Below are 15,618 nucleotides of genomic sequence, written 5' to 3'. Positions count from 1 at the left end.
GTCAATTTCTCATCTGTCAGTTATTTTATTGGTTGTTATGGATTTTCCAGGCTGTATAGCCATGGTCTTGGCATTGTAGTTCCTGATGTTTCGCCAGCAGCTGTGACTGGCATCTTCAGAGGTGTAGCACCAAAAGATAGAGATCTCTCAGTGTCACAGTGTGGAGAAGATGTTGGCGGGTAAAGACGGAGATCTCTCAGTATCACAGTGTGGAGATGATATTACCTGCCAACATCATCTCCACACTGTGACACTGAGAGATCTCTGTCTTTTGGTGCTACACCTCTGAAGATGCCAGTCACAGCTGCTGGTGAAACGTCAGGAACTACAATGCCAAGACCACAGCTATACACCCTGGAAAATCCACAACAACCATCGTTATCTGGCCATGAAAGCCTTCAACAATATATCATTTATTTTATTATTTACAAGCTATCTTTAGATTTTCTTTTTCAACTATTACTATATGTATATTAAGATATCCTAATAGATGAGTGTGGCTTTAAACTTAACATGCAACATTTAGCTAATGGGACTAGCAGTCTACAACAGCATCACACTGGATATTCGATTTCCACCATGTTGTTACAAAAAATTGCTTAGTCCTCCCATTGTACCCTGTGACCAAAATACACCTGTAGGAATTGGTAGTGTTATGATAGATGACCTATGTCAGGTTATGCCGGTAAGTATGTATTTTTTAAAAAAAACTTGTAAGAAATCGTTCTTGTCGTGTAGTGCCCATAGGAAATAATGACTGTGTATTTTCTATGAGCAGGAGACCTAACCTCTCAGGCCAGGTCTACATGATCCGTTGTTAGTCTGTGTCTCTCATCCCTTTAAATTACAAGGGACCATTATTTTCTATAGGAATAGACCTGACCTCCCAATTTTGGAGGTCAGGTCTTCAGATAGAAAATAATGTCCCTTTAAAATTTAAAGGGACCCCAAAAACTTTCAAACAACTATTTGGCCGGGCCAGGTTCCTTCTCTCTCCCTCTTGGTTCCCAAAACACTCCTGAATTTTTGGTGCTCCCAGAGTTTCAGGAGCGTTTGGGTGTTTTTAGATATCCCTAAGCCAGCCCAAAATAGGACATTTTGGGGTTATTTTTGGCTGCAGTATCTCCAGATAGCACACCCCTAGCAGACAGCCCTACTTCCTTTTGTACATTTATATTAAAAATCAAAGTTGAGTGTTGGTGCTCTTTAAAGCAAATTATTTGCTAATGCTTCCTAATAGGGGTGTGCAAAGGCACAGTGGTTCGGCTTTCCCGATTCGGGAATGGCGATTCGAGGCGATTCGGGGCGATTTGGGAAAGCTTTTTCAATGGGAAAAAGCCTCCCCAGGCTTCTCTGAAGCCTGGGGGAGGCATTTTCCCACCGAATCAAGCCAAAATTGGTCGGGGCCTTCCTCTAACTCCCCTCTAACAACCCCCCAAGTTTCAGACCTATTGGACTTTGGGGGGCCATGTTATGGCCCCCCAAACCAGGTCCCCCTATCCTCGCCTATAAAAGGGCATAGCTTTAGGTTGCTGCTGCTAATCTCCTATTTTGTGCTTGCTGCTGCTGATCTCCGTTATTTCCTATGGGGAAAAAATGAAGAGGCAGGCTTCCTTTGCCAGGGGTGGCATTTTGCATGCAAAATGCCCCCCAACCCTCAGGGGCCCTTCTCCCACCTTTCCTCCCACCCCCCACCAAGACTCAGCCTGCTCCCACTTGGGGGGGGGGCATTTCATTGCCTCCCCAAGTAGGTGACATTTTCTCTACAACCTACAGCTGGGGGAGGCTTGTCTTGCCAGGGGTGGCATTTTGCATGCAAAATGCCCCCCAACCCTCAGGGGCCCTTCTCCCACCTTTCCTCCCACCCCCACCAAGGCTCAGCCTGCTCCCACTTGGGGGGGGGCATTTCATGGCCTCCCCAAGTAGGTGCTCTCAGCCCCCAAAGTCCACCCCCTACAGCCCCACACATACCCAATACCCCCCCAGCTGCCACACAGACCCAAATTCCCACATTAGCTCCTCACAGACCCAAATCCACCCCAGTAGCCCTACACCCATAACCCCAGGAACAGGCTGGCCAGCCCTCTCCCTTTGTTCCCTATGCTGGGAACTTCTAAACTCTCTTTCCCAGGGCAATTCTGCACAGCCCAGGGGTGCCACAATGGTGGGCAAACTTCTGAGTGTCAGCTTGTCCCTGGGAAAGAGCACCTGAAACACAGACACCCTCCCTCAAATTCCCCCACCACCTACAGAGATGGATGGCCAGCCAGCCCCATTGTTCCCTGTGATGGCAACCAACTGCACAACAAAGAATAAAACTCGAACAACACAAAATAAAGTTTTAAAAAATATATTTTCTCCCTTTCAAAGTACAAGTAGGCAAAGCATTATGACACATTACACCAGCAGTCCCCCACACAGAAAAATTAACACAACTCACTTAACATCAGAGAATCACAAAAACACAATTCCTGTCAAAAACACTTTATTTCTTGAACAGCTTTAGGTTACACCGCAGGGGGGGCACACCAAAGGGCATGGCAGCAGTATCTTACACAAAAATAACACAACTCACTTCACATTAAAGAATCACCCCAAAAATTGCTGTCAAAAGCACTTTATTTCTTTAACTGCTTTAGGTTACACAGTAGGAAGGCACAACAGGGCATGAAAGCAGTGTACTACACAAAAATAACAACTCACTTCACATCAGAGAATCACCCAAATACAATTGCTGTCAAAAACGGTGAAGTAGGTTGTATTATTTTGTGTAGTACACTGCTATCATGCCCTGTTATGCCCTTCTACTGTGTAACCTAAAGCAGTTAAAGAAATAAAGTGTTTTTGACAAGAATTGTGTTTTTGTGATTCTCTGATGTTAAGTGAGAGCTGTGTTATTTTTCTGTGTGGGGGACTGCTGGTGTAATGTGTCATAATGCTTTGCCTACTTGTACTTTGAAAGGGAGAAAATAAATTTTTAAAAACTGTTTTTTGTGTTGTTCGTGTTTTATTCTTTGTTGTACAGTTGGTTCCCATCATAGGGAACAATGGGGAGGCTAGCCAGCCTCCTCTGTAGGTGGTGGGGGTGTCAGGGGGTGGTTGTCTGTGTGTCAGGTCAGGTGCTCTTTCCCAGGGACAAGCTGGCACTCAGAAGTTTGCCCACCATTGTGGCACCCCTGGGCTGTGTGGAATTGCCCTGGGAAAGAGAGTTTAGAAGTTCCCAGCATAGGGAACAAAGGGGGAGGGCTGGCCAGCCTGTTCCTGGGGTTATGGGTATAGGGCTGCTGGGGGTGGATTTAGGTCTGTGAGGGGCTAATGTGGGGATTTGAGTCTGTGTGTGGCAGCTGGGGGGGAATTGGGTTTGTGTGGGGCTATAGGGGGTGGACTTTGGGGGCTGAGAGCACCTACTTGGGGAGGACATGAAATGCCCCCCCAAGTGGGAGCTGGCTGAGCCTTGGTGGGGGTGGGAGAAAAGTTGGGAGAAGGGCCCCTGAGGGTTGGGGGGCATTTTGCATGCAAAATGCCACCCCTGGCAAAGGAAGCCTGCCTCTTCATTTTTCCCCATAGGAAATAATGGAGATCAGCAGCAGCAAGCACAAAATAGGAGATTAGCAGCAGCAACCTAAAGCTATGCCCTTTTATAGGCGAGGATAGGGGGACCTGGTTTGGGGGGCCATAACATGGCCCCCCAAAGCCCAATAGGTTTGAAACCTGGGGGGTTGTTAGAGGGGAGTTAGAGGAAGGCCCTCACCAATTTTGGCTTGATTCGGTGGGAAAATGCCTCCCCCAGGCTTCAGAGAAGCCTGGGGGAGGCTTTTTCCCATTGAAAAAGCTTTCCCGAATTGCCCCAAATCACTCCGAATCAGGGTGATTCGGGATTTTTTCGGGATTCGGATTCCCGAACTGCACACCCCTACTTCCTAACACAAGAATATTTATTGCACTGTTTATTTTGAAAAATTGTGCCTTACCTTTGGACACACAAAGACTAAAAATGGCATAGAATAATTAAAATAGTATCTGTAAAACAAAACCCAACAGTAACAGAAGCAGCACCAAAATAAAACAAAAGGTAGCATAAAAAGCAATCATATGAAACACATATATTATCATGAAGGGCTTATTACAATATGGACTTTGCAACCCTCATTGAAAATTGGTTCTTTTGAATGTAAGGACTAAGGATCTGCAGTGGCCAGGTCGCTTCGGGAATACCATAATTCTAAAGTGGCAAGGCGCTTCGGAATTATGGTATTTTATTCACTTCGGTATGCTCCGTAAATATTTGGAGCATAGCGAAGCGACTCCACCACCCCCACCTCCGACCGCCCCCGGGGCAACCCTTCCACCCCCACCCCCCTAGGGCAACCCCTCCACCCCCACCCACTTACCTTGCGTTGGAGGGAAAGGGGGAGGGGACCAGCTGAGCAGCAGCGTCGCTCAGCAGCAGTAGAAGTGTCACTCTGCAGCGGCCATGGTGACAGTGTTGCTCGGCCGCCGCAGCGTCATTGTTAGGCAGCGCTCGGCGGTGCTTGGCTGCGGCAGTGGCAGCACTCAGTGGTGGCTGTTGTGGTAGCAGCACTCAGCCACCGCTGCCACAGCAGCGGCAGTGTCACGCGGCGGCCGTGGCGTGGTGCCACCTGGCTCCTCTGCCGCCACACTGCCTGCTGCTGCACCACCTTCTCTGCCGCTCTGTGGCCCTGTGGGCGGCAGGGAGGGCCAGAGCCACCACCAACCGTGGGGCCAAGGTAAGTGGGGGCAGGGAGTGGGTGGGGGTGGGGGGCTGTTTTTGATGGTGTTTAAAGGGCCCTGCCGCTGCTTGCAAGCAGCGGTGGGTCCCTTTAAACTAAGCCCCAAAGCTTTCCAAGGCATTCCGAATGCTTTGGAAAGCTTTGATTCGGGATTTCCAAATCTGGCCCCGATCCGGAAATCCCGAATCTTTACAGATCAGGTCCGATTCGGGATTTTTTCCCAAATCGGATATCCAAACCGCACACCCCTAGTAAGGACCAAATTGCACATTACACTAGATATAAAAAAGGAGCCCCTCGTGCACACACTGGTTTAATCCTGGGAGTTGGGGAAGATGTTAACAAAGCAGTCTTTTTCTCTGTTGGGGCTTAACAAGGACTGGAGGCATTTTCAGTTAACGAAATGTTATTAAGGCAACTTTTCCTTCCTACTGTGGCCCTGAAGCATCTCTCTCCCCCCCCACCCCCCATACACACTGCTTTTGCAGATAAACTCTGCCCAATTAGGTCTTGTTTTCTTTTTAATTCCCAACTTTATATAATATTTCATGATGCTCCAAGAAGCCGAGAAAAAGATTCAAAGCAAACAGCCCATTCAAATTCCCTACAACTAAAAATACATGGAATGCACAAGATATTTGATTGGCTGCCTCAACATTGGGATGGGTGTGTGTTTGTGTCTTCATATGATTGAAGAACTAGTGTTGGAGGAAATGTAGTTACCTTTTTTTTTCTCTGCTCATTTTCTTGATATAAGTCATTCAACTGAAATGTGGGTGATTATCAAATGAGTAAAACCTCCCCCCCCCCATATACCATATCAGTTGTGAAGGGTATGTACATATATAAATTTAAAGTACATGAAAGCAACAACCAGATAAAGTTTGATCCCTATGTGTTATATATTGTGTAAGCTTTTCTAATTGCAGGAGCTGGCTCATGGACTAAATGAGCTTCTGTCATACGAAGGGAATGTTGAAGAAGATTTTTATTCAACCTTCCAGGTATAGAAGATACATGTTTATTGTAAAATAGAATGTATTAACCTAATCTGATACATTTTCTATATCCTATTTTGAACAAAAAATAAAATAAATGTATGTTAAACTAATGTTAAAAGTAGGAAATTTGATTTGAAATATATCTCTTGTGTATTCTAAAACACCAGTCAATATTGTTATATCATTAGCTTTTCCCCTCCTCTTTGGGTTGTATTCAGTCAGTTAGATCCTTGCCCATGGATGGGGCAAATTATAGTCTTCAGTTTGTGGGAGAGACATCACCCTACCATCTCTATTCTGTTCACCTGGTTGTGGGCTGTCAGAAAAGTTGTGTTTCTGACTGTAAATATTGAAGTTCTTAGAGCTTCGTTGACTTTTGCTTTTCTGTTTTTCCTTCTATGAGAAAAATTTCCCAGAAAATTTCTCCATATAATGAGAAATTGCATTGTTCATTGTTGGTCTTCCGTGCATTCCTACATGGGACTATGCATGCAAAGGCCTGCCTAATGGCAAGGTTTCTACAGCTTTAAAAACTTTGCCAATTTATGCCTGCACGACTAAGCCATTGTTCATAGCTTGCTTCTTCTTCAGTTAAGGAGAGATTCCCCAGAGCTTGATCTTGAAAAGAAGATGGCATGTTTGAACAAAATATGTATGTTGATGGTATATGTTCAAGTGTTGGTATAAATAAACCTAGTGTTTTTACTTTAAATATCTGTTACACGGTGTTTTTGCTGTATCCTTCAACATCTACACCATGGTCCAGCTGTATTGTACTAGCTTCAGGGACAGCACAGCAGAATGCCTCAGAGATTTCTAGCTCCTGTTTTACTCGGGCAACATTGAACCACTAGGAACATTTCTCCCTATGCAGTATAACTGCTTGCTGATTGTCCCACATTTTCTCACAAAGGAATTTCAAATAATAGATGTTGCTATTTTCTTTCCTCAGGTTTTTCAAGAAGAATTTGGAGTCATTAAGTGTTACAACCTAAAGCCTGGTGGTGATAAAATTCCAGTTACCAATCAGAATAGAAAAGGTAAATTGATTGTATAATCAGAACTGCAAATTTCAGGGGTTTTTGTCAATGGAAATTTTAGTTTTATTTAGATGGTTTCTGAGAGCATTGCAGGTAACTCTAGCCAAGTTTAAGATAACATCGCCATAAACAGCCGTTATTGATGCATAGCAAAATAGAAATCAAGTTATTTTCTTTTTTAGAATATGTGCAGCTTTATGTAGACTTCCTTCTCAACAAATCAATCTACAAACAGTTTGCAGCATTTTATTATGGATTTCACAGTGTCTGTGCTTCATATGCATTGATGGTAAGAATAAAAATTGCAAAGTAATTCTCAATGCTTGTTCAGCAGTAAAGTCTGAAGCAAATGGATTGTATTCAAGGGATTGTGCATGCATAATATGCTGAATTGGTTCAATACCCAAATGGCTGTATGGAGTGCCAACAGGGTTCCAAGTGAGGCCTAAAGATCTGCTAGTATTTCAGCTGATCTCCAGACTACAGAGTTCAGTTCCCCTGGACTAAATGGCTGCTTTGGAGGGTGTACTTTATGGCATTATATTTTACTGAAGGCCTCCTCCTCCCCAAACCCCACTCTCCCCAGGATCCATCTTCAACTCCACAGGAATTTCCCAACTTCGAGTTAACAACCCTAGGTGCCAAACTAGCAGGGGAACGGTAAAGGAAGACAGCGTCTTCTTGAGCATTAAAAGATTTTTTTTAAAGATAAGCTCTACAGAAACCACAGTGATATAGCTGTTAGAATATTTGTCTTGAACATATGAAACACAACCTATATTTGAGCTCCTTGGATAAATGGTCGTGCAAAGTAGAGATATTTAGATGTAGATTCCTTTCAGAACACATCATTATTTTTTGTTTTGTACAAGATAGTAATGAAAGTGTTCTGGGTGGGTTTTTTTCCCTTTAAAAATATCCTCTATTATATATTTGCGTCGTAACTCACAGTATAGCCAATATGGACATGTATTCAGGTCTGTCACAATCAGAAATTAGCTTAAAGCCAGTACTTCTTGCTTAACTGGTTTATGTGATCTAATTTTCAAATTCAATTATTTGACAGCTGCTTCGCCCTGAAGAGGTTGAAATTCTAGTTTGTGGGAGTCCTGAACTGGATATGCATGCTCTCCAGAAACACACTCAGTATGATGGCTACCAGAAAACAGATGTTACTGTCCGGTAGATATTTTTTCTTTTGAATCTTTAATGGTAATACATATGGTAGAAACTGACTGTAACTAAGACCTAAAATTTATTTTATGCATATTATAGACATTTCTGGGAGGTAGTACTTGAATTTCCTCTTGAACTTCAAAAAAAGCTCCTACATTTTGCTACAGGAAGTGATAGAGTACCTGTGGGAGGAATGGCTGACTTGAATTTCAAGATTTCAAAGAGTGAAGCATCTACAAACTGGTAAATGATTTGGTTTTTATTCATCTTATTTGACTTCTCTAAAACTTCGGCCTAATCTTATAAAAAAAATTATGTGGATTTTTTTTAAAGCTTTAGATGTTTAATGATTTAACTCATGAAAAACTGACACTGAAAAATCTTAATTGCTGATTGAAAGGTACTACATATAATTATATGGATTTATATGGTTACTGTGTATATCATTCGTATTTTGGACTGGAGAATAAGAGAAATCCTCCAAATAAAGATTATTCAGGGACATATTAGGTGAGTAGCCATGTTGGTCTGCAGTAGAACAGCTGGATTTTAGTCCAATGGCACCTTAGAGATCAACAAGATTTTCAGTGTCAGCTTTTAAGAGTCTGAGTTCCCTTCTTTAGACACAAGTAAGAATGGAGATCCCTGAGCCTTTATACCCCAGCCTAATGTGGGTAGGGTGTTACAAGTGAGGGCATCAGGATATAAAGGTAAAATGCAGCTTGATTTGATCAGAAATTAGCATCCATAGTGAGATAAGAATCCTAATTCTCTGTTCAGACCTGGGGAGGGGGGAAGTTCCATTGTTCTGGATTTGTGAATAAACTCAATTTCAGCAATCTCATGTTGTAATCTCCCCTTGAACTTTGAGGACACCCACTTTTAGGTCAGCAATGGAATGTCCTGGAAAATTAAAATGTTCTCCCACTGGGTTTTGAGTGCTGTGATTTCTAATGTCAGATTTACATCCATTTATTCTTTTGCTTAGGAACTGGCCTGTTTGTCCAATGTAGAGAGTAGAAGGGCATTGCTGACACATGATGGCATAAATCACATTAGAGGATGAACAAGTGAATGAATCTGAGATGGCATAAGTAGTGTTGTTAGATCTAGAGATGGACACAAACAGCAATACGAACTAAAAAAAGCCACGAACAGTCCAATCAGCTGTTCTCAAACAAGCTGTTCGTGAGGCCCCATTCTAAACAAACAGGTGGTCGTTGCAAGCCTCATTTGTTGCTGTTCCTTGTTGTTCATCAAGCCAGACAATCTGGCACCTGCAATCAATTCCCTTGGCAACCGGAGGCAGGGACTGCCTGAACTCTGTATGAACTTCTGCTGTTGTCCTGGAAACCCCAATCTAAGCCCAATTTAGCTTGATAGGCAGGTCTTCCTTTCAAGTGTGGAGCTCCAAATTTGTTACAAGGAAGCAAAGAGCAGGAGGGAGGGGGGCTCCCAGCTCTGGTTTTGCAGACAGTGAGGGAGAGACAGTTGCTGTTGGCATTTTGAGAGAGAGACAGGGAGAGTGCATTGGAGCTTGAATTTTCTTTGTGTGTGGTGGGATAGGGATCTACCTCTTCAAGTTCCAGGGCTGCTGCCAGGCTCTGGGCCAAGCTATTATTTATTACTGGTACCTTTCCTGCTGCCTGCTCAGGTCAGGTTTCTGGGAGTGGTGCAGTAGGAATCTACTTCTTCAGGTTCCAGGGCTGCTGCCAGGCTCTGGGGCCAAGCTATTATTTATTATTGGTACATTTCCTGCTGTCTGCTGAGGTAGGGTTTCTGGGAGTGGTGTGGTAGGGATCTTGCTGGCTGGAGGAGAGCCTGCTGGCCCCCACGAACAACGAACATGTTCGTGAACAGGTCGTGTTCATCATTGTTCGTTGTTCCTTTTTAGTGGATGGCAACAAACAACAAACACCATGTTCGGGGTTTTTTTCTGTTCATGCCCATGTCTAGTTAGGTCCAGTGATTGTGCTGTCGGAGTAAATATGGGGACAGAATTGGCATCTTGGTTTATTTCAGGCTCTGGTTCCAGAGTCTGTGCCAGTGCTGGGAAGCACATTATTGTGAGTGAGAAATTGTTTAAGGTTAGGGGCTGTCTGTGGGCAAGGAAGATTTGCCTCCAAATACTTGTGAGAGAAGAGTATCATTGTCCAGCATAGGTTGCATAGGTTAGGTTGAGCAGGGAACTGTATGTGTTCTATTGTTGTTTCATTTGGGCCTGTCTGGTAGCAGATTATCCCTTGGTATCATTCTAGCTTTTTCAATCTGTTTCCTTACTACATCAGGTCAGCTCTGTAGTTCCAAAAATGTCTATTGTAGATCCTGCAGGTGAGAATCTGTTACGGGATTGGAACAGATGTGGTTATAATGCAGAGCTTGGCTGCAGATAATGGATTATTTGATGTGTTTGGGATAGTGACCAGAGACATGTTTGCCGATTGGTGGGTTTATGGTATAAGGTGGTTCTTAAGGATCTGTCATGTATTTGTACAATGATAGCTAGAAAATGTACTTCCTGTGTGAATTGGTTCACGGTCAGGTTGATGGTGGGGTGGAAGTTGCTGAAGGCCTGGTGGAATTCCTCTCTACATTGAATAAACAGGTCAGTCTTGTAGAAATTTCTTCCTTATATATGTCAGTCTCTCATTGGCTTCCAGTGTAAATAAATGATAAGGGCTGTCTCCACTCTCTTCAAGCTTCTTCCTGGGAGTGGGCTCCTACCACCTCAGCTGACTCAAGCCACAGGAGGTTGAATGAGCAGAGACAGAGAAACTTTTTTGTTTGGCCAGCTGCCACTCACCTGGCCACAGTCCATTATCCTGCCCCACACTTGGCTCAGAACAAAGTTGGATTGGCATTGCTGCTGCCAGTTCACCTATTGCCCATAGCTGAGCAGGGGGGAACTCTGTTAATCCCAGATATTAGTGAATACAGCAAAAATTGTGTCAAGTACTGGTGTGTGAGAGAGAGAGAGAGACAGACAGACATAGAGTTGCCAGTAGATATGGAGAAAAATATCCTATCTTTTAATAAAAGTTTAATATACAGAAATGGGCAGTTGAAGCTTTTAATGCCAACTACTTTGTGTAAACTGCTTTGAAAAAAAAACCTGTAGTCCTTAGTACCATTGGAATGAGTCTCAGCCTCTCATCCCCACCGGTGCTTTACTGATGATCAATGCACTGTATCATTTCTTATTAACAATGTCTATCTCTTACAATGTTTTTAGGTTACCTGTTGCTCACACTTGCTTCAATCAGCTCTGCCTGCCTCCTTACAAGACCAAAAAGGAGTTGAAGGAAAAATTAACCATTGGAATTTCAAACGCAGAGGGCTTTGGGATAGAATAAGAAGATTTTAAAAGTATAGCAGATGTAGCACTCACTCTCCTCTCATTGTGCCTTTAAAGTTCTTCATATCCCTGTCTCTTATAATGTGACAGTCTTATTTCAGAACTGTGTAGTGACTGTTTGTTTTTAAAGAAAAAAGAGTATTCTTTTTTCTATATCAAAATGTTCTTTCTATTTCTTACAGTAAAAACAACTTTTTGTGTATGTAGATAACACACACACAAACACTATATGTCCATATGACAAGAATGGCCTCTACGCCCTTCTGAGGAAAGGCTTGTTAACAGACCCAACCCCATCACCTTGGTTGCCCAAACTATACAAGCAAGAGGTGCAGAGTACTTTACTGTTGATCTTAATTTTTTATATATATATATCAGAAATTTGAGAACAGAACTGAAGCATAGTATGAAGTATGAGTTGTACACAGCAGTAGAGACCATAGTTTCTGAACTTTTTACCCAAGTTGCTTTCTAAGGCATTCTTAGAAATTTGGTAAGTGCCCCCCTCCACTGCCTCTAAAGGCTTGAGGAAGAATTGCTGCATTTCAACTCACAGTAAGTAAAACATATCCTGCATGAGTCTTCTGTAAATCAGAATTGCTCCCACTTGAACTGTAAGAGCAGCACTACTCATCAGAGTAATATAACTGTGGCTCCTCCTTCTAGACATCTTTTGTGTAATAAGGGGTTTGGAGTCATATTCATCTTCAGCATCATCACAACAATTCCCAGAGAAAGCAGCCATCATGATCTCTTGCAGATCAAAAAGCATGTCTGCTAGCACAAAATAGCTTCTTTCCTAAAACCATTTCTGTTTGGTTGGGGATGACTGGGCATGTTGATAGGGAGGGTCAAATGGCATATTTTGCCATTCCCAGTGGTGGTTACCCTATTTCTGATGTGGGGAGGCAGCAGGCGGAAGTTCAGTGATGTAGTGGGCAACTTCTTCCCATTGGCTGCTGCTAACCTGTAGAGTACATTGGGCCAATCAGTGTAAATCATGTTCCAACTGAGAATTACAACATATAAATAATATATTTCTTGGTGTTGGGAAGCTGCCTGAGCTGGACTTTGGAGAAGATTCTTCAGATGATGACTAGGAGGAGCCAGAACCCATTCTGATGGATGACCAGTAGGCCCAGGCAAACCCAGCACCATTGGACTCCTTCCAGACCCAGTGCCCCTGGATCCCAAGACCTAAGTCAAAAGGCTTACACATTAAGGCTCAGGTGCTGGCAATGCTGCCGACATACCAGAATCCAGGCAGCTAGTTCCCAGCTTTTCTAGAGCCAGATCCTGGGGACCATCTGGGGAGAGCAACAGAGATGACTGACCTGTGGGGAGGCAAATGCAGTGATGGAGAAGTGCCAGGCTTGCAGCCTATGTTCTAGCTACTGAGCTACTGAGCTCATGCCTGCATGATGACATCACTACCTAAGTTAGGGTTGCCAAGTTTCCTTACCCTCCTGGCACATACCTTTTCCTTGCTCCCATCATGCTCTTTGTGCTCCCCCCGTGCCTGCGTGATGACATCACTTCTGGGAAGTGATGTCATCATGCAATGGTGCGTGTGCGCTTCATAGCGGGTCAATTTTGGCCCACAACAAGCCTCTTTAGTGTCAAAATCAGCCTACTGTGAAGTGCGAGTGTGTTCCCAGGATGGTGTGATGATGTCACTCCCAGGAGTCACATTGTTACGCCGCCCTTGGAGCACACCAGGAAGGCCCATTCCTGCACCTTCTCGCCCTCCCCCACTGGCTAGGTGAGTGGAGGCAGGGGGCAGAGGGTGGGAGCAGGGACTCCCCCACCCCCACTATGGGAATGGGATCCCTAAACTAAGTGCACATAGTACTTTGCAGGATCAGAGCAAGCCCAGGAACAGGTGGGGCCCTCCAGGATACTTATGACCTGGGCTACACAGAGAACCCTGCTGGTTCAGCCAGTTCACAAAGTTCTAGTCTTTGGGTTCTAGAACCAAATCTGCTCCTGTGCTTTAGACTAGGTGATAATCAGCAGGGTAACTCCTGGCTCTCAAGGAGACCATCAGTCCAAGAAGTCTGAGGCCAGAACACTTGATTAGTTAAGCCCAATGAGGGATTATATTCATTCAGCACTCACGCTGCTTTTAACTGCCATTAATCCAAGACGTGTGGTTGTTTTTCATGTTAAGGCAAAAAAATAAGATTTAGTATAGATGAAATATACAATGTAAATACTCTGGTTTTCATTTTCAAAAATGAATGTAGTTATTTTAAAAGCATGTAAATAACTGCCTGTGGAACAATTTTGATTTTGATAGTGCCATTTACAGCTAAAGATTTATTTTTACAACGTATCGAGTTTCAGATGTTATATATTCAGCTTTTAAAGATGAACAGAGTGTAATTGTACAGGAATATAAAAGCTGCTATTTTAAATTAATCTATATTCATGAACAAACATTCAGTATTAGATAGTTTGCATGTTTATTTATATTAAGATGGTTTGGCTGTTGTATGTTTTATCTGTACTTTAAAAGAAGAAATTTAACGTGTATTGATAGGTCTGGATTTGTATAATTGAAAAACAAGTCACCTCTCAGCACGAGAAGTGTAATTTTTGATATTTTTAAATTATGCATCTTTTAATTAGAAACTTGATACTGTAAATCTTTTACACAAGGTTTAAAATAAATCGAGTTTTTATACAAACGTAAATGTAATAAAACCATAGTGTGTGTTCTAGTGTTCATTTAATTCGACATAACTTGTGGAGGTGTCCACTTGTCTAAATGGTTTTTTAAAAAAGGATTAGACAAATTCTTGTAGGGCTGGTCTGTCAGTACCTAACACCATTTACGGATAAATGGTATATCCATTTTCAAGAACGGTATACTTCTGATTATCAGCTTCTCAGAACAAATTACAGGAGAAAGGTATTGCCCTTGAGTTGCATATTTTTCTGGAAGAGCTCAATGAAAGAAGGGTGAGATAAAAATGCTAATAAATTTTTAAAATTCTCTTTTCCCCTTGACAAATGACATCTGATATAATGGGTCAGTGAAAACATAGGGTTCTTATAGGATTAAGTTGCCTTAATCATTTTGGCCTTTATTAGCTAATAAAAACGTTTTAGCTCTCTATAGTTTGATTCCTGGAAAGTTAACATTCATTATTATTTGATTCAGTGTTGTATATAGTTTCTTTCACAGGCCAAAGTATTTTTTTCACTATCAAGTCAAAATCAATAAATTGCGAACTAGTATTCTCCTGCCTTCTCGGTATCATTACATATGTCAGGCATGAAAACATTTAGGGTTGCAACATTATTAAATACCTTCTGTGACCCCCTTTTACACTGCCACCTACTATAAACCTCCCTTGACAGGTTTGGGGACTACATAGGCAGTTACAACCAGGTATTTATCTGTTACTTTCTCCTGCAGCCCCCAAAACCACCTTCTCTCTCAGAGTCTCTCTACAATATATGCCTGGGCATGTGTTTGTCAAGCGCCAGGAGAGGAAATGTTAGCCAGGAAGCATAGTTTTAAAAGACAGAGATGGCTCCAGAGAGGGTGGATTGTCTCACAGCCGTCCACCGCCTCTTGTGTACTGGACTGTCTCCCCTTCCTGAGCTTTTGCCCTGCTGCCCTCACTGCTTAAAACTTTGAATTAACCAAGCCTTGGCAAGTCCCTTGGAAAGGGAGACAGTCTGGCACGCCAGAGGCTGCAGAGGGCTGTGAGAGAATCTATCCCCTCCAGAGTTATCTTTGTCAGCTCTGTCATTTAAAACTACACTTTCCAGCTAACATTGTGTCTCCCGACATGTGAAGAGCACATGTCAGAAGTCTTGTGTAGAAAGACTCTCAGCAATTGCCTTAACGGCTTTTCCAACTGTCACTAGCGCAGCATTCTTCCAGCTCTCATTGGCTGTTTCCCAGGAGAGGCAGAGCTGAAATTACTTCTGTCTGTTACACCTTTTACTTGATTAGCCTTCTAACAAATGTACTGATTAAATACGTACTCTAGGCCAAACTAGATGATACATATGACATAAATCAGGTTGAGGGTCCAAAATCTGGGGCCTGATTTGGCTCAGCAGCATGGCAAGGGGTGAGGAGGTGCTTTAGCCTTCCCTCCCTTGCTGTTTTCCAGAGTTGAAACTGCTGGAGAGGGGGGGCTTTTGGTGTACTGTAGGGCTCCATGTACTAATTGCAGCACATGTTGCCCCCCAGGGGACAAGCAGATCTCTTCCAGATCTCTCCCATCTCTTCACTCAGCTACGCACACTGAGTGTTTTAAACTTAGCTATAATGC

The 15,618-nt window shown here is 43.1% G+C and overlaps 1 protein-coding gene across 1 annotated transcript in view; it reads left to right on the top strand.

Annotated features, from left to right (window-relative positions):
• Positions 1–13,971, top strand: part of HECTD2 (HECT domain E3 ubiquitin protein ligase 2) — a 70,063-nt gene extending 56,092 nt beyond the window's left edge. The window contains exons 15-21 of the mRNA XM_054982977.1: positions 527–685; positions 5,681–5,755; positions 6,705–6,792; positions 6,975–7,081; positions 7,859–7,974; positions 8,068–8,211; positions 11,201–13,971. Coding sequence (XP_054838952.1) covers positions 527–685; positions 5,681–5,755; positions 6,705–6,792; positions 6,975–7,081; positions 7,859–7,974; positions 8,068–8,211; positions 11,201–11,321 — 810 coding nt within the window. The 3' untranslated portion in view covers positions 11,322–13,971. The remainder of the gene's footprint in view (positions 1–526; positions 686–5,680; positions 5,756–6,704; positions 6,793–6,974; positions 7,082–7,858; positions 7,975–8,067; positions 8,212–11,200) is intronic.
• Positions 13,972–15,618: the final 1,647 nt, after the last annotated feature.

The sequence above is a fragment of the Eublepharis macularius genome, chromosome 6, assembly GCF_028583425.1.
Source record: "Eublepharis macularius isolate TG4126 chromosome 6, MPM_Emac_v1.0, whole genome shotgun sequence".
Taxonomy (NCBI): Eukaryota; Metazoa; Chordata; class Lepidosauria; order Squamata; family Eublepharidae; genus Eublepharis; species Eublepharis macularius.
This window is presented reverse-complemented; position numbering and strand designations above follow the sequence as displayed.